The following is a 20,621-nucleotide window of genomic DNA, read 5'->3' on the forward strand; positions in this document are numbered from 1 at the left end:
TGGGCACTACATTTCATAACAACTAAACTGTGGTCAGAGTCCGCATCCGCTTCTGGGAAGCTGTGGGAATTTATCACACTGTTTCTTAACCTGTGTCTAACCAGAATATAATCTAGCTGATACCTTTTCTAGTCACCTGGCATTTTCCATGTATATCTGCGTCTTTTGTGGTGTCTAAACCAAGTGTTGGTGATGACTAGCCCCTGTCTCCTGCAGAACTCAACTGCTTTCTCCCCGCGGCCGTTCCTCGTGCCTAAACCATAGTCCCCCACCTCATCACCATCTCTTCCTTCACCTACCGTCGTATTCCAATCCCCCATCACTATCAAATTTTTCCCTGCAGGAGCACACACGGTTATGTCTTCTAATTGATCGTATATCCTATCGACCGCTTCCTCTGAATGGTTGCTCGGTGGCATGCATACCTGAATAAGAACCAAGTTTGTCAGTTCTGCTTTTATCTCTACTAGTAATAATCTATCTGTTACCTGTTCTATTTTGATTCCGCTTCTTTCTACCTCTTTATTTAACACTATGAAAACCCCTCATTAGCTCCTGTCCCCGCTGCTGTATATTATTCTATCATTATTACTCCAGTAATCCCTGCTATCTTTCCATCTCACCTCGTATAGACCTAAAATATCTATATTTCCCCTTCCCATCTCTCACTTAACATTCTCCAATTTCCCTGTCCTCATCATTGTCCTAACATCCCACATTCCTGTTCTAACTCTTGTGGTCTTCTTCTCCTACATCTTCTGTCCTGCTGCTGCTGGTTTTGCCTTGCAAGGGTTTTGTAGGATGTTGACCGCGGAAGTCTTGCCTTCCCTGCTGCCAGGCGTGACACATGGCTAATTGGGTCGAGCCCCATAGTTGCCTGGACTCAAAATCTCTTTAGTGACCATCATATTTATCTTGGGAATGATAATTGAGGTGGTTTCCCGTTGCCTTCCTCAATAGTGTTTTTGACGTGACAACATCACTTATTGGCCGCCCCTCTGGGGTCGGATGCCATTGCAGCCACCTCACTGTGGAACAGACGCTGCGTGGACTATCTTTCATCTGGCTCCTAACCTTCGACCTATCTGGCATGGGTGACCCTACCAGGAGCAATTATTATTACTCCCACCAGCACAGCTCTAGGGGTCATCGGAACTCACAAGCCCTTCCACCACGTCAAGGGAGGGATGTATATATATATATATATATATATATATATATATATATATATGTATATATTTCAATGAGGGCAATAGTTAATGAGTTTGGTACTCAACTAAACTTGAGCTGAAGTGCATGGAGCTGTGTGATATTCACTTGAAAAAGCTGGGAAACACTGAATGGGATGTTGAAAGGGAAAGGAGAGTGTGAGGAACAGAAAACTTGTGTTATTTCTACTACATTTTGAACTAAATTTAAGAAAAGTTTTGTGCTTGGCAAAATGGCTCTTAGCTCACTACCACTAGAAAATCTATACAATTTCATTAAACAGATCCTTTTTTTGTAGAGAAATTATTTGATAAGGGCAATATCTTTTTCTTTAGAATTCATTGATGTCTCACTATTTTTTAGAAAACTTGACTTTTCAATTACAGTCTTGAGCAAAAGCTTAAAATAATGTGCATTAGCACATTGAATATTTTTTCCAATCTGGATTTAATTTTGTAACTAACAAAAATCCTATGAATCCTAAGGCAGCATTGACATGAATTTTACAAGAGTTCAAAGCAATCTACCTGCACCATACTTACTTTATTGCAAATCAATTTCTAAATTGATTGATCATAAAATTGTTTAAATTAGACTTGAAAAATTGAAGGCACATCTATAAATTGCAAAAACAATCAAAGTATTTAATGAAATTCAGACCTTACATAAATACACAACTCAGGAAATATCTTACAGCTGAGAAAGCTACGGATTGGTTTTAAATAATTTCTTTGTTGTCCAAATTGCTTCTTAAGTACCAGGAAATATGCTCGATGTAAATATTCTTAAGCCCTCATATCTCATACTTAAAATGAAGTTTTTCGCTTGGACATTAAGTAGATAAATCCTTAAATGACTGAAATATATCTAATATAAACTGAATACTGACTTTGTAAGTCTGTTCTTGGGAAAGAGGCAAATCCCACAATTGATAGTATAAGTTATGCAATAATCCTAGGTTGAATCTTATTTCAAGTTCAAAAACATTTGAACCCGACTGCATATATATTTATAATAAACATAGACTGTAATAACATATACTTCTTCTTGGATGGTTGCAAAGAGCCCAAAAAATTCAACTTAAGTTGAAACTCAATCTAACTGAAATTTATTTGTTGCTTGTTTGACGGTCTTAGTCATATGGGTTGGATATTTCTCATGATGAAGTTTCAGAGAGCTGGATTTTTGAAGTTCTACTGCAAGTGTTCATTTCATAAAGCCATATTATTATGTCCACTTAAATTTTGATTGGTGAAAAGGATTTTCAATGATTATCAGATATACACCAAATCCAGGTAATGATATAAAATAAGCAGCTAAAAGCCTTATGGTGATTTATTAATGATCGGAAATCTGACGTAATTCAGTTATGCAGAAAAATGCAATGCATGGAAAGGTGTGAAACCATACAATACATCAAGCTATCTCAGACAAAAAATCTCAAATGAAGAAATGCATGAACTCTTATACTATAAGTGTAACATAGTCCTTAATGTCATGAAATACAACTGATTGAGTTATGACAATGCAAGTGAAATAAAGCTGATATGTAAAGACTGCAATGGTGAATGATTCAACAAAATCAAAATATTTTTCAAAATTAATAATGCTAGAATGACAGAGAGACAAAGAAAATCTTATTAACTTTATGAAGGGTGATCATGCATGGCATCCTTGTGTTGGCTCCATTTGTCAGCCAGAAATAGAATAGGCAAAATCTACATCATTAATCAAATCACAAGGTGCATTATGCTTAAATTTCAGAGAGAGAGAGACCCTCTCATTACATTTTCTATGCAAGTGATCCTACACAGTTAGTGTTCCATCATCTTGAAATTATCCACTATAATTATTATTATATGCTGCAATGTGTACACTGAAAGCAAAAGTAGGGGTTAAAGTAGCACCATATGACATAAATGCAAAACATATGGGCAAATATAAATCAGTGAGGGGAAATCACTGCATCTATGTTGCCTGGATGAGGGCTCCCAAAAATAGAATCGCACCTGGTCATTGAAGTATTTGCCAACAACACAGACCACCAATTATTTAAATAAAAAGAAAATTAACCCAGTCCATCCCTCTCTCCTCCCTATATCCCAACCCCAAGGAAATGCACCCACATTCCCACCCCCAACCACAGGAGTACCAACCCGGGTAGAGTCGACACCCTCAACGAGGGCCCTAGTCCTCTCCGTGGCCTTCACTGTCGTCTTGAGAACCCCGTCCACATAAACATGGTAGCTTTCGATGGTGCCAGGAGGGCAATCTGGAGGATTCCAACCAATCAAAATGCTCTTGTTCAACTGCCTCTCAAGTGTAAGTTGCTTTGGAGCTGGGACTAGCACCGAGAAGAAGAGATCTGGTCAACGAGGGACATGATTCATGTTACTACACCTACAGGTGCTTAGAAAGCAATGGGCGTGCATAATGAAGGAGGTCATTTTTGGGAATGGGATGAGTGAGGGAAATTGGAAGGGCTGGTTGAAAAGATTGTATCAGGATTGGTGAGTATATATGATTTATTCATGGTTCGGGTTCCAAGGTCTTTAGGAATAGAGTTTCATCAGATGATGATGGGATGAGTTGGGAGTTGGGAAGGAGACTCAAAAAATAAATTCACATGTCAAACACACACATAGAGAGAGAGAGAATGCAGAGTATGAGCAAACTATTTACTACAAGAATAATACAGACAACAGTTTTCTGCAAATCATTTTGCCTAAAATATTCCACTCTGCAAGTTCAAAATTACCCAACACATATTTACATTTCTTTTACAAATGAGAAAATGAGTTATAATTACACAGCCAGAGATTGAATTGGGCACAAAGATACAGTCCATTTTATATTTAGATGATCAATGATTTGCTATTTTCTCCAGGAGATTATGAAAACCAAGAAATCAATTTGTTATAATTTTGAAATTTTTATAACCTACCAATGCTGATTTGTTTGAAAATGATTCAATATTCATTGAAGTTGCACCTTAATGCTACCCATGCATGATGTAATTTCAGCATCAGAGGCCATGCTTAAAATTCTATCAGAGTAGTTATTTGCGACTATGACAGGGCTAAAATGTTCAGAGTAATGCACTAACAGCTCTTAACAATAGAGCAATTTTGTATGGGGATGAGAAACTATTTCACATCATTAAATTTTATGAATTTTTAAGAAGGTAGCAATGAAAATACATAACTAACATCCAGTGTTGACATATAATTCTAAATAATGTGCAAAAAATAAAGATAATTCACTAAAAAATACGTTTATGAGACATTTCCTGAGTTGTAAAAGAAATGTCAAGTAAAAATATGAAGAAACAGCATTAAAAACTTGTCTTCTACTTCAATTAAATAGGCTTAGTCTTACAAGGAGTTATCTAAATGCGCTATTAATGTCCTGGGAACAAAAGGATGAATATATGTCCTGAATTAGGCAGAGAAAAAGAAAGAAACATACGAGACTGATACAATTTAAAATATGCTGAGTGATAATTGATGAATGAATATTGCAATGAAATTGGTGATTTATTTTTGTCATTTTCAATCTAAACTTTTACAAGTTCTTTCCAGGATCCTTAGCCTCAATATTTACATACTATTTACAAATAAATCAAATTGCTAATAAATTTAAATACTAAATTAATACAGATTCTTAAAAGAATTTCTAGATTTCCTGATTCAATCAGAAGGGAACAAAATATTACTGAGAAATGTCCAGGGAAAACACAGTGGCTCATATATGAAAGTATTAATGCTGTTCCATAAAAAAACTAAAGAGCCATGCTTAACATGCATTGATAAATGTGAGAAAATTAAGACTCAAAAGTATTGATTAGTAATCATGGCATATGCTTCACCCTAGAGTCATGATTGCATTCAAATTAACTAAGAAAAAAATATAAACTGATGCATGAAAATAATACTCCTACAAGTATTTATTCTAGTGAAATTATATACAAAGTAAAATAGATAACATTACAGGATCAATGCTCCAGCTTATGGTTAGAGAAAGGTTGAAAAACACTAGTGAACAACCAAAAAATTGTCTGCCTTGGGAAAATAGGATAGACAATCATGATGGCGGTATCCCACTCTAAAACACTCATTAGTGAAGCAATTGCACTATCTCAGAATATAAAATTGCATTTTTACATACATGGTGAAACTTCTCCACACTTCAACTTCAGGTCATATCTATGACTTCAAAAAGAAAAGGGGGAAGAATTCAGTCATCCATAATGCATGGCAGTCGTGATCACTTGGGACAAATATGCACACGCATTTGGTCATCAAGTTCCTCAACTAATTCCGTGCCAAGGCATGGCTGTCATGATTTCTTATTTTCATTATACAAAATGCTGACAATCAAAGAAAAATTAAAATAGCTGCATTAATTGCCTGCACCAAAAATATTAAAATCAGGTGCATAGATTTGCTAGTGCATCCCTATCGCTACACATAAAGTTCTTGTACATATGCAGTGCTTTTTTGCTTGATAGCAATCAAAAGAATTATCCTGGCCTAGGAAAGTATAAGAAAAAGTAAGAGAGACTGCAACTAAAAATTGACAGATTTGTGAGTGCCTAAAAAAATTAACTTTCATACCAGGCTGTGCACTTAAAATTTCATTAAAGAGATATATTATATATATATATATATATATAATATATATGCATGTATATATATATATATATATATATATATATATATATATATATATATATATATATAAATATATATAAATATATATAAATATATATATATATATATATATATATATATATATATATATATATATATATATATATAAATATATATATATATATATATATATATATATATATATATATATATATATATATATATATATATAATGCAAATATAAATATATATATATATATATATATATATATATATAGATTCAAGATTTCTTTCGAGAGAGTGATTTCTTTTAATTTGATGGAGGATTACCTGGACCCTCACCAATCTGTTCACTGAGGCCCTCCTCATCTTCCTCCATGATGTCCTCCAGGTCAATGTAGCTATGTTCGGCGATTCGCTTCCCAAGAGCTTCCTCTGTCCGAGGGAGGGACCAAGTGATTGTTGGAGGGTAAGTAAGTGGAGGAAAAAAAAGTCAAAAAGAGAAGAGATTGGGGAGTGGGGAGGGGAGGGGTCAGAGTGGAGTGAGAGAAGTTGGGATTTGAGAAGGTAACAACAATTGGATGCCGGAAGGGTAGGGGACGTGAGGTGAGATATGGAAGTGTGAGTGATAGGAGTCAAGGAAGGATGGATAAGTTTGGGAATGGGAGAGGAGGAATAAAGGAGCGTATGAGATTCAGAACCAGAGTGAATGTCCTCAGAAAACATCAAATGAAGTTTTCTTTCTCTCTCTCTCAAAAAAAGGTGAGAGATAGACATGAAATGGAAAAAGTTGCTCCTGTGTGAAATCATGAGAGGCTGAATTATTTCTCTGGTTTCACTTCCATGAAAAATATCTAAGAACTGCCTTTATCTTTCAAAAAAGTATGATAACTTGTTGAGAGGTTGGGAAAACACTGGCTCTGAACCTCTTTAAAAATCCTTACATAGATGCCATTTAAAATATTCAGTCATTAATTTTTGGTCATATTATTTAAAATTAGGTAAATGCATCCACAGTTGTCACAGTTTCACGGATCTGGGGGTCACTTTTTGCCAGCTGAACTATTACTGGTCAAGTCTTCTTAGTTTGCCATTATTGAAAAATTGTTTTCATAAAAAATTTATGCCAACATCCAGAATTTATCAATAGTTTTAAGTTCATTCAGAAATTATTCCATTTCAATAGATAATTTTTGAGAGCCAGGAAGCAATATTTGAGATACATAAATCCTTCCTTTTTCACAGAAAAGAGGTGCATTATCTGCAGGGCAGCACTACAAGCCTGCCTGGCCAAAGCTACCAATGTTATTGAGATTTAGTTTTGGTATGCATAAGTATTAACATGCACAGCTAAGTCAACTAGCTTAAGCTACCTATCAGGTATGGTTGAAACATTCACATTTGCTACTGAGAGACTTCAATACCCATCAACCACAAGGAATTATTCGAATTTTGGTACCTTTTTTGCTTCTGCTAATTTGGTTCAAAGTTAATTGATCAAATGGCATTAAATGAGGTTTGAGTCAGTTGGGCTAGTGTAGGGATGTGGAAAATCTAATAATAGCACCATTCATGTATTTTTATCTGCATGGAATGACGTGAAATTTCCATACGTTTTCTCGACAACAGGAAATGGAGTATTTTCTAGAGTGGAACTGATAGAGAGAGAGAGAGAAAGAGAGAGGAAGCAATTTTGAAGCCTAGAGCGGAAAAAATATAGCATTTGTGTTTCCCCAACCACTCACTCCAAAAAAACACCCATGCTGCGATTCGTGGGGCAGGAATGGGTGTCTCAAGATTTCTCTTCCAAGAAAACACTACGAGAACAATGACTAACTTTGCAGCAATACAAAAAGGGGGGAAACACTCAATCTAGCACACGACTCTTTTGAATCAGGTTACTAAATGGCACCTACTGTTCTGCGTAACCATTGGTAGAACCCGTTTTGTGATGTTGGCCTTAGATTGGGGCATAAGGGCCGCTTTAGACGGCTGCTGCAGCAGATTTGCTTGAGCCGAGATTGGCTTTGTGTGCCCCGACTGGGTTGCGCCAGTTCCTTGTGGAAATATCACTATAGTTCCCACATGCAGACAAAAACACAAGTGTCAAATTTAGGAGAAGAAATAATAAGCACATGGAAAACACACCATAATATACTGTATCATGCCTAGCTAAATTTTGTTTAACAATAATAATAAAAACAAGCAAATATCATATATACTAGTAAGTTTAAATTTTGTCAGACTAAGCAAAACACTGCTGATACAGTTGCTGAATGAATCATTTGGAATTAGTAGAAATTTGATAGCTTGTTAGAGCCTCCAGCCATTCATGTCCCGGCGCAAGGAGCTATCAAGACTTAAGCAAGGCATAGTGACTTCCACAGATTTTGTAAACATGCCGCTTGAAATTTTCAACCTTCTCTACACACAACTGCATTTTTACATTACTTGATAGGTAATAATTTTTTCATTATTACAAGTTTAAAATTATATCTACTTATCCTAGCATCCATTGACAGTACATCAAAAACTTCTGTACATGTGATAAAAGAAGCCTTATATTATGTATATAAATAAATATTCTATGAGTTAGGGGTTGATAAATCTTTTCCATTAGTAACTACAGACTGTGTCATAAGCAAATTATTGCATTCTTGTTTATGACAATGCTACAGCTACCGATATATAGGTTATTATCTACTAACAATTGGATGTGAGATAATTTCTTCTCACCCACTGGAGTATTTCACACAATGCGATACATTTACAGTAATTCCAATGCTACCTTAAATTTACCCGTTCAAGCTAATGTAAGTACTTCACTATTTTACAAAATCAGCAAAAGTGCACCATTCTAAAGCCAATGTTTGCCATGCCAGTCAGAATATTCTTTCCATTTCCATCCATAAGATGCCTTCATAGGTTAGAAGAAATGTCAAAATTTTGAAGCTCTTGCCATTACTTAAAGTTTATTCCTCACCAATCATCATGTTCTGTGCCTCGTCAGCGGTTCCGCAGGCTTCGAGGTCCTGTGGGATGGTGGTTGAAACACTATCATCCACAGCATCTCTAAGCCCGCCCATTACCACAGATTGGTGGAACTCTAAAAGGTCCTCGCCAACTAACTTCTGCACAAAATTTGAAGGTACGAGACCTCTTCGACCATCAAGTAGTTCACCATCGAAGAAGCCATCCTAAAAATCACAGATGGCAAAGTAAGTTATGGAAAAATTTAATCTCCTAAATAACAAATCTGACTCCTTGCCACACCAAATCGAAATAGCTGCCCCATTAGTCTCATAACTTGGTAGCTAAAGAAAATTCTAAGAGGAAACACAGATTACTTCCAAGTTTTTCATCCGCCCTCAGGTCTTACAAGTGTTTAAATGCTGAGAGTAATAAAATGGGATAGCGTCATGAATAGCAAGTTAACTGTAACATTAGAACTAAATGCGGGACTTAAAAATTGGGAAATTATGAGAAGTTTCAGTGTGTGGAAAGAGCCAAAGAGTTTAACCTAGGAGATAACTCAAAAGGCTCTTTAAAATTAAGTACATATGCATGCATACCGCATTGATTCAAATGTAAGACAACTTTAAAAAGGAATTATTTCCTCTGCATTCAAAATGTTTTTGATTACATCAAAATATATGGCTTAGAGATATAATAATGCTGAAGTTCTATATTAAAATAGAGATTAAGGAATGCCTCCAACATTTAAGCATGAAATACAACCATATAACTTATTTTTTTATTTTTAAGTATTAAATCTTCAGCAGAATAATGAAAAAAATATTACTTGCACCATCTTTCCACCTGGGACAGACAATAAAAGTGAAAAAGAAAAATTACTACAAGAAATAATGTGAAATTGGTGAAATCTTAACTCAAATCTTGCAGTTTGCAAACAGGAAAGGGGAAGAAACTTTTATAACTCTTACAGATTTCATGGATAACATTTATGACAAAATTTACTAGGCTTGTTCAGAGTATTTCATAAATGCAAAAACTAGTTCATAGGTCATCAGGCCATACTTTTTATGAAGAATTTTCATCTTATTTCTGTTGACTATTGGTGAGAAATAGTATTTGCAAATAAGAATTCTTCTTTTCCCATGAATTCTCAAGTCCAAATGTTTAAGAAGCTGTTTTAAAGGCCACCTCTCTTATACCACTAATATCTATTCTGAGAGCTTATGGAGGATGATAGGCTAAAAAGAAGAGTATACACTAAGAAACTGCTTCAGAAGAAAGCAGAGATGAATTCATAACTTAGCTTGTCAAGTATTTGCAATAGCCAAAATAAACACCTTCTGTTCTGTTTTAGTTGCTTATTTTTAATTAACAGTCCTGAGCCACCATTTTCATTCATTATATATTGCCAAATATTTTTAAGATCATTCACATTCACAAAACATTCATTAGAGCATTCAACAACTCATCATTTGGTCATCTGATGATAATTAGCATCCAGAGTGAAAATTCCATTTCATTACCTACTCTCACCAAAATACTAGTTTTGCTTAAGAAGATTATTTTAGGTCAAATAAAAAGTAATTCATTCATTAGATAATTTTCAAAAATTTTCTACTAACAACAGGAGTTTGAAAGGGTCTCCAATCGCTATAGCAATTTTGATAATTCTGCCCAGAATGCCACTGGAATGTGCAAGGTCCAGAAAAGAAAGAATGTCGGTAGAAATTCAAAGCTTAAACCTGCTAGTCATGATGGTGTATATTTAATATTTCAGTAAAAGCTCAGAGAACTGATTGCCAATGTGTCTCTGAGTTTATAATGCAGTGGGAAGAAATAGTAACATGAAATCCATGTTCCATTCAAAGAAGCATTCACATAATATGGAGGGCAATAGAAAATTAATTACTCTGACAAATAATTTTGTCTTACATTTGGCCAATACAGTATTTAATGGATCCTAAAATTTATAAGAGCCATTAGTTTGCAGAATCCTTCCAAACTATAATCTGAGGTTAACAAAATGATTTGAAACTGTGTGATTATGATTCTAATTGAATCATCTGTTTTCATGCAGAATTGGAAACCTAAATACCATGGACTAATTGAGTCAGCTGCATTACTCAATTTTGAGCTATAATTTTTGGTGAAAAATACTCTCTAAGCCTATATAGTGTAGTATTGAAATCTACCTAAAACAGTAGGCTAAATAAAGGGAGAAGTGAAGATATTTGAAAGGCTTGGTGTTCAGTAACATAGAACATAAGTTGAAACTGCTAAGCTATTTAGTGACCAAATCGGATCACAAAATAGAGTCAGTTACATCCCTACAAGGTTTGGTATGTACACATTAAAAAATCAGATTCATTGCAAAAGATGAGGTCTATCTCTTTTTCATTGAGGATGATACTTTTATTCAATGCTAATGTGTGAAAAATGAGATTTTGATTGATAAAGACAAATATAAGTAATGGCAAATGTTTGAGTTATTTACCTCATCCATATTTCCCCAAACCAATAGATAATCTCCTGCATTAACAGCTAACTCAGCTTCAGGATTTTCATTTGGGGAATGCTGAAGAGGATCATATGAGTACCTAAGATAAAGTACAATAAAACAGTTATTAAATGCCAATTTAACTCAATCAAAAATATATTTTGATGAACTTTTAACAAAACATTGTTGACCAAAGAAAAAACTCCTAAAATTAACCCAAATAACAGTGTATTATTTGCTTGTCAACAGAAAATGCTTTTCTGAATTGAATAAAAAAGAATATTCCTTTACCTGGCAATGTAGACATAGCAGCGACCTTTTCCAGGAATGTCAAGCATATCTACAACTTTGTTTTCAGGGACTAATTGGTCATTCAGGGGTGTAGGGAAAGTGCTCAGGGCCCCTGACAAACCACCATTGAGGAAACTTTTCTTTCCTTGAATGAAGAAAATGATAATTTTTTATTTTAAATCTTAATTCAAAGACACTTGGAGCAAAACTACCCTAATTACTGACTACGGCACACTATCCAAAGCAATAAGGTAGTAGTAGCTATTCTATCAAATTTATATGAATGCCTCGCTATGGAGACCTGAAAAAAGTGATGCTTGATGCGTTAGCTAAAATTAACTACACAAGTGGTGCCAAAAAGTACTATTCAAACTTACATATTCATGCCATAAATTTAAAAAAAAGATACAGCACAAACTGCAAAAACATTCATCTCGACATCCACCCTCACCTTCAGGGTCTAACTGGGAGGTGAGTAGCGAGGGCATACCAGGGGCCGACGAAACTAGGGATGAGGGAAGAGAGGAGGAAGCGAGGGCAGAGGCAGGCAGGTTCGAGGCGGGAATCGCCGCACCTGCTGGGATCTGCGGCATCAGTCTCCCAGGTGACGTGCCATGCGATGTCGACACCCCGCCAAAGTGGACCCCGTGGTGCGCCGAGTGCGCAGAGCCCGTCAGGTGGGAGCCGATCATGCCACCCAATGGGTTTAACCCTGCTGCCGTGGCAACTGCAGCCAGTTGCTGCTGCTGCTGCTGTTGCAGGCTCATCATGCCCGAGAGGGAGCTCGGGCCAAGACTGGAGAGGCCCCCGATGCCACTTGAGATGCCAAGGACCCCTCCGGTGCCAAGGATGCCACTCGTTGCCGTGGAGCCAATGAGGGAGGTCGAGTGTGGCACCTGAGGAAGCAGCATGGGGAGGGATGTGCCACCGGCTGACGCCTGCGTCGCTGACATTGGCATGGGGCTAAGGCTCCGACCGGGGAGGCTCGAGGAGCTGAGGAACCCAGAGTCGCTGGTCATCTGCCCTGCCCGCCCAGGGCTGTCCCCAGCAGAAGAAAATCCTGTCCCAAGGAGGAGGGGAAAGGCTGTCAGTCAAAACTCAACAATGCGCATGAGGCACAAGTCAGAACTCTATAGTTAAAGGGCTCTACTTATTTGGAATTCTATTATTTCATGCGAGAATTTTTACATACATAAAATGTATCTTTTTAAAAGTTTGATTCCCAATTGAAGTTACTGTATCACTTTTTTTATATATACATCCACATTTATTGTTTCATACATTTGTGATATTATTTTAATTGGTGATATTGTTCAGTTTCAACCAAACTTTTCATTTGGAAGACCGAGAAACAGTAATATCACAGGGAATGAAAAAATGAAACAATTTTTTTAACTAATAAAATCACAATTTATAGTTAAATTCGCAACATGGTTTCCAATTCAAGAGCCAACTGAAAGAAACAAGCAACATGTACAGGTACTCAATAGAGTCTGTGAAGTAATGTCATGCAAAAGAAAGAAAGAAAAATTTACTGATAAGAGCATATTCATAAAATAGAAATGGTGAAAAGCACTGATGGAAGACACATGGTGTTGAAGTTTCTGGCTGATTAAGCAGTTTTTCAAACTCATTCAAAATCATGGTGTCTATCGGTAATTTATATTATGGCACATGTTCTACCTATGTGTATTTCTCTGGAATATGAAGGGCATTAGAAAAGTTATTATTGAACATATCTTTACTTTACATATGCTACCAATGATCGGTAAATGGCAAGAAAATGCCGTTCCCATTAATAGAATATAGTGCAAGAATTTGCATTTGAATAGCATTCCGAAAACCCAATGAACCCAATAAACCTTATTGTCTTATGCCCTATGAAAACGCAACACTCTTGGAGCAGTGGCAATTTAGATTCCACATGTGCATAAGTACATGAATATTCTCACAAGGGAAAATATAATAAATTACTTTCAGCATAGTTCGACACGTATGAATGAAATTTGATTTGAAAACAGGCTGTGAATTAAATCAAATCAATGGCCAACTTTATTTTGCATTTGAAAACACTTGTGTAAAAGTTGCTTCTCGGATAGTTAGTTATAAACGACATATTTTATGAAAATAAATTTCTTTATGCCATCTCACATACCCAAAAGTAAAATTTTTCAAAAACAAAATCAGGTGATGTGTGTATATATTGGCTCTCTATAAAAAAGCAAATTCATCCAATTCTGAATTGATTTGCTAGGATAATCGTCAATGTCACAGTTGAGATTAAATCAAGTATTGCCATTTTCAATATCACAATAAAGCATATACAGGGGTATGGAAGGGGTGGTGATGGAATGCTATCATTAATGGCTCAAAAGGGGGAATCATTTATGCCATGGAGGAAAAGCATTACCACATGTAGTTTGCCTGTCACACTTGAGCAAACTTCCTTGGCACCATTTGTTTAAAAAACTCAGTGGGAATGCCATCAGAGGAACTTAACTCCTTCACTTTGAGTGCTGGCAACTGATTGCAGGGCTTTGATTATCTACCAGAGATTCATGAAAAAGACTCAAGTAAATATTAAAATTTTCAGAAAGAAAATTATCTTTTAGTTATGTATTTAAGCAGTTGTATAGCAATACTTGGTTACATTAATCCTTGCAAGATGTGACATGCTAGATGGTTGTCTACTGCTGACAGAATTATAAGTTCCTACAGTTCAACAGACTGTTTTTCCTCCAGGCACTCTAAGTTATGCACTGGTAGGGAACTATATCAAAACTTGCTGATCATGCATTGATAGATCTTAAGACTTAGGCTATGTATTGTCTTCCAAGTATATAATAAAAATGGGGGCTTTAGTTGATTTTTATAGTTCTATGATACCAACTTTTGGTTGCTCAGAAAAGAGATTAACAGGAAAAATATTTGACAGAAGAAAACCCAAAAAGTGCTTGATTTTATAAAAATCAAGGAGCTAGGCTTAAAATAAATATAACAATTGTCAATTCCAACACAAATTTGATGCATAACACCACTTTAATGTCTGAGCTTAGAAAAAGTTCCATGTGACACAGGCTTCTGTTGTGGAAAAAGATCTGACTTGAGGAGGACCTGAAAATCTTACTAAGGATCTGAGCTATGAATAATAAAGCTATTCCAGAAATATAGTTTGGAAAGAGGTGTTTACCTTCAGTTTCTCTAGAGATTTTTCTAAATGCTAGACATGGATGTACGCATATTGAAATGAAGACTGGCTCAAGAATAATACTTGCTTTATCCAATGCAAATATATGATAGGAACGTGATTCCAACAAAGGTTATTGGCTGATTATGGTTGGAAAGTTGGTTTGGATATAAAAGGGACAGAAATACAACCTCTTAGAGTGATTAGTTGGAAAATGCAAAAAGTTTGAGTATGCATTAGAAACCAATTTAAATTGAAACACTAAATTTAATAAATGAGCAAGACATATTTTTACCCAACAAATAATTTTAAGGATCTTCAAGGAGGCTATCTGAAATATGGAAAATATCAACCTTAAAACCACTTAAGTTGAATTTTTTTTATCTTTTTAGACATCTAAAATATACAAGCCTGGTTATCTCGACCTGCAGATCTGTTAAACTTTCGAGGGCATTCCAGAGTCAGACATTTGTACTTGGCAAATTATAATAATTTAAAATGCGTACCTTTATGTTAATAATGAAGGTCAAGGTTATCCAATTAGATTTTGAATGAAAACAAAAATAGGTTTAACCCACAGAGATTTCCCCTAATTTTTATCCAAATTTCCACAGGCTGCTATTCCAAAGCAGTAGAAGGCATTTTTTAATTTGTATTATATTTGTCATAAACAAATCACACAACAAAATTTTCACCAAAAGCATTTGAACACTTGAGAAAAAAAAACAATTAAATCAATGTATCCTGTGGTAAATTTCTAATTATTAAATCAGTAACTACAGTATGTATGTCTTATGAGAAGAATTATAAATATTTGGCCTATATCAAGAGAAGCAATGCATTTATCATTAGCAATGGTTGCAATATAATGCAAGCATTGCTACTATTACAGCTCATTAAAATCTGGATCCAGTAAATTTAGCTTTACAATTTTCAAAATATAAATTAATCCTACTCATTTGGCAATGTACAGTATTAAGCATTTGTCTCCTCTAAAGTAATTTGCTTTTAAGGCTTCCTTGAATTTCATCAAACTTTTCAAAATAATAAATGACTGAAACTGCCTGTTATGCCACAAAATTCACAAACAAAATACACTACTATTAGGCATCATAATCAATAAACTGTGATGCTAGTGATCACATCACAGTAATTTTAAATATAACAATTCAACAAATACACAGATGCTCACTGCACCATACTGTCTCAAATGTCTCATCAAGATGAAATAAATCCAACTAATCCCACAGACAAACTGTTTGTATCCTCTGGTAGCTTTAACTTATTTTGTGCTGAATGATACCACTAGAAGAATTTAAAGAGATAAATTCTGTATAATATTGTTTGCCCAAATCTTATTGAACAATTAGTTTGTCTTTGGAAAGAATATTGCTATTGAAACATCATTATCAAAAAGTAATCCCCTTTCATTACCTATACCTTGATAAATTCAGCAAATTGCATATTACAAGCACTGGCTAGAAGCAATATGTAAAATAATGACATTTCTCTTTTTGCCAAATCATTAAATCAAGTGATAATATACCTAGCTTAAAGTTGCATATTTATATATCCAAAGAAAAGAGATTAATTCTAAAAAGTGAAGCAAGCTTTGTACAATGCATTAGAGCTAGATGTGTAGAGTATGTGCTTCAATGAAAAAAGTCTTTTCACATCACAAACATACCAAAACCCAAAACACACAGAATGGTCATGGACATACACACAGAAAATATTGGTCTGAGGATAAATAATACCATCAAATGAACTTATTTCAAATACAGGGTACATTGTGAAATTTGACAGAAAGAGGCCAATGTCATCCTTTATTGTTTCAGTTCATTTAAAAAGTTGAATAGATGGATTCTGAATAGATAGAGGTGTTCTGCTGGTATAATTACAACAAAGCAGGGAAAATACTACAAAGGATTAGTCAGTAAGTGGAAGAAAATCCTTGAAGTAATGATTTGAAAAGTATAACTCTATCAAATGAAAACACGATCACCATGTTATCCTCATGAGGGTAGAAGTCCCTTTAGACAAGAGAAAATTGCACCTACAATACAAATGTGAATTAGAATCTGTTGAAGGTATTCTCATATATTAAGTAACCAGAAAATAACTTAAATATTAAAGGGGAACTACACATTCATGAGATCCACCCTACAACCCTTTATAAAGAAAATACAAATATATACCTAGAAAATGATCAAAAGGCCCTTTGATCACACTTTAGATAGTTAAAGAATTAAGATTCCACCGCTAAATCTCTCAGGAAGCCAAATACAATATATACTCTGGTGATTAAACAATATATAATCATTTTCAACAATTTTTTCCCAACCAAGCAAGACCCCAACAGCTACTAGTAGACCAACTAACCTCCCTTTACTGTAAAACACTAGAATACATATGTAATCAACTTGATCATAGCTGGGGATCAAGATGGTGCGTTGGCTATAGTACCTGGATTCCCACCAAGATGGCCCAGGTTCAAATCCCAACGTCGTTGAATATTTTTCAATGGTATTTCGATACCTACTGGAGGTGCTTTGTGGAGGGCACTTAGAGGGAGTAAGCCACCTGTCGGATGGGATGTTAAGCTGCGAACCCCTTGGTGCCTATTGTTTAGAGAAGGCTAATGCCAACCCCAGGTTTCTTGCCATCCTTCACCCTTTCCTGTCCAACCCTAATGGTGCAAATGACCTTGCACCCCTAAATACTACTTTGATGGCAGTTTCTGATGGAATCAACTTCGCATGTAACTATTATTTAGCATTATTTCCTGGATTCCCAAGAAATAGCATAACTTGGTCTTCCCTGAAATCCTCTGCTGCTTGCTCTTGCAGCAGCCCATGATGCGGAAGTGTAAGGGCTATGCTTAACTTCCAAAATCATTTTACTATGAGAAAAAAGGAATAGCTGGCTTAGAAACAAAGATTTTATAATGACATAGATAATGCAATTATAAACAATAAACTCTGAATATTACAGACATTAATATTCTTTCACACATCTCTTGTTTTCAAAAACAATTTTGCAAATTACTCTAAGTTAGTTAGGCAATTTAATAGCCATAGGCAAATTAATTAGGCAATCCACCAGTTAAGGTAGGATTTGGATGGACACAACGACCGAATAAATATTTGCTTCTCTTTCATTCCATCCAACTACCCTATCCTATTCCTGTACACCCCTTGTTTGCCTAACATTCTCCCCTCTATTACAGTTTTCAACTTCCAATTGCCGATCAATATGGTTTTCATTAATTTTCCTACTACCTTATAATTTCTGCCAAAAATCCCCTCTCCTTGCCCACCATACCTAGCACTTCCTCATTTGTTTACTTCTCGGTCCATTTCACCTCCTCCATTCTTCTCCACACCCACATTTCAAAAGCCTCCAACCTACGTCTATCCTCCTGCTTCAATGACCATGGTTCCACACAATACATAGCTACTCTCCATATCAAAGTTTTTACGAGTAATTTCTTAACATTCTTATCCAACCTCCTTGTCATCAACTCCCTCCACCTTGTGAAAGCCTCTTTGCCCAGAGCAACTCTTCTCCTTACTTCCCCACTACTTTGACCGTGTTGATCCAAAACACTTCCGAGATACGTAAAAGGTTCTACCTGCTCTAGTTTTTGCCCTCCTATTTTAATGTTTAGCTTAGCCTTTTTCTTTCTAGAAAATCGCATAACCTTTGTTTTATTAATATGGATTCTCATCCCATATCTATCGCACTGAATTTCCAATTCACTCAGCAATGCTTGCAACCCCTTGGCTGACTGACAAACTAAAGCCTGGTCATCAGCAAACTTAACTGATTTTATGAATCCCCTGGCGACTTTCATTCCTATCTCCAGTTCTTCCTATGCCTTTTTAATGATTTCCTGCACACATATGTTGAACAATAATGGTGATAATGGGCAACCCTGCCATACCCCTCTTCCTAACACTGCCCATCCTGACTCCCTGTTCCCCACTCGCACCTGAGCAGTCTGGGACATACACTAGTTACAGATTAGCCTCCTTTCCCTCCAATCTATTCCTAATTTCTGCAATCTACTCATTAGTTTTTCCCAATTCACTCTATCAAACGCTTTTTTGAAATCTACGAAACAGGCAAATACGTCCTGATTGTATTCTATATTCCTCTCGATTAGTGATCTCATTATTGCAATAGCATCACACGTGCCTCTCTCCTTCCTAAACCCAAAGTGATCATCCACTAAGTAATCATTAGATCTGCTCGCCATCCTTTTGTTGATGATCCTGAGAACAAATATAACTGAATGGCAAATCACACTTATTATTCTATTGTCCTCACATGATGTAGCCTTTACCTTTTTCAGAATAGGAACTAACACTGACCTCACAAAGTCTTCCCAGCAGATTCCTTCCTCATAGATACTACAAATCAGTCCATATAGCCTCTCCCTCCCACATTTTCCTAAGCATTTTAAAAGTTCTGCGGGAATATTATCCACCCCCACGGCCTTATTTAGTTTCATCTCCCCTAATGCCCTTTCTATCTCATTGTCTAGTATGCCTGGACCTAAGCTATCTTCCTCTACGTCATGTTCCTTTTCAATGTCTAACTTTGTTGGTCTAAGCTCTTTACCATACAGATCTTCTATATATTCCCCCCATCACTCTTGGATCTTTTATATGTCCACTATTATCTTACCTGCCTTATTGCTAACTGTTAGCACAAATCTTCCGTTCTTAATTCCCGATAAAGATTTAACTTTGCTGTACAGTGCACCAATTTCACCCTTCCTCTTCAAACTTTACATATCCCTTCACTGTGTCTTCCACCATGCTTCTTTTGCTTTATCTGTTGCCCATCTCAATTTATTATTTAACTCTTTGTACTTCCTTCTTCCAAATCTGTGCTTGCATTCTTCCATTTTCTTTTCTCATCTACAGTTATGTTCATCTCATCCCTGATCCATGGTTTCCTCATCCTTATCCCATTAATGGTTCCTATTGTTTCATTTGCAGCTTGCAATATCCCTTTGTGATATATAGTATTCCCAATTTTCCTCAATAGTACTTAGCTCTTTACCCTTAACAACGATTTTCTCTACATCCTACTGATACCCCTTCCTAGTCAATCGATTTATTTCTTTTGCATTCCATTTCCTAACCCACCACTCCTGCCTTATCTTTTTGTAACGGAGGCTACATTTCATAACAACTAAATTGTGGTCAGAGTCCGCATCTGCTCCTGTGAAGCCGAGCAAATTCATCACACTGTTCCTGAATCTGCGGTTAACCAGAATATAATCCAACTGATACCTTTCTGAGTCACCTGGCATTTTCCATGTATACCTATGCCTTTTGAGGGGTCTAAACTAAGTGCCGGTGATGACTAATGCCTGTCTGCAGCCAATTGCTTTCTCCCCGCAGTCATTCCTCGTGGCTAAACTGTAGTCCCCCACCTAATTACCATCTCTTCCTTTGCTTATCGTCCCATTCCAATTCCCCATCCCTATCAAATGTTTCCCTGCAGGAACACACCCAATTATATCCTCTAAATGATCATATATCCTATCGACTTCTTCCTCCTTATGATTGCTTATGGACATGTATACCTGAAAAATGACCAATTTTGTCAATTCTGATTTTATTTCCACCAGTATTATTCCACCCGTTGCTTGCTCTATGTTGACTTCACTTCTTCCTTCATCTTTATTCTATATTATGGCAACCCCTCATTGGCTTTCGTCCCCTTTGCTGCATATTACTCTATAACTATTACTCCAGTAATCTCTGATATCCTTCCATCTCACCTCCCATAG

At 35.9% G+C, this 20,621-nt stretch overlaps 1 protein-coding gene across 1 annotated transcript in view; it reads right to left on the reverse strand.

Annotated features, from left to right (window-relative positions):
• Positions 1-20,621, reverse strand: part of LOC139691759 (RIMS-binding protein 2-like) — a gene marked incomplete at its 3' end in the record, with an annotated part of 106,733 nt that overhangs the window by 58,736 nt on the left and 27,376 nt on the right. Inside the window, exons 6-12 of the mRNA XM_071589607.1 lie at positions 12,200-12,685; positions 11,626-11,770; positions 11,332-11,434; positions 8,845-9,058; positions 7,778-7,933; positions 6,192-6,296; positions 3,366-3,574 (exon numbers count right to left, since the gene is read on the reverse strand). Coding sequence (XP_071445708.1) covers positions 3,366-3,574; positions 6,192-6,296; positions 7,778-7,933; positions 8,845-9,058; positions 11,332-11,434; positions 11,626-11,770; positions 12,200-12,685 — 1,418 coding nt within the window. The remainder of the gene's footprint in view (positions 1-3,365; positions 3,575-6,191; positions 6,297-7,777; positions 7,934-8,844; positions 9,059-11,331; positions 11,435-11,625; positions 11,771-12,199; positions 12,686-20,621) is intronic.

The sequence above is a fragment of the Hetaerina americana genome, unplaced genomic scaffold (assembly GCF_022747635.1).
Source record: "Hetaerina americana unplaced genomic scaffold, ioHetAmer1.1.p SCAF_399, whole genome shotgun sequence".
NCBI lineage: Eukaryota > Metazoa > Arthropoda > Insecta > Odonata > Calopterygidae > Hetaerina > Hetaerina americana.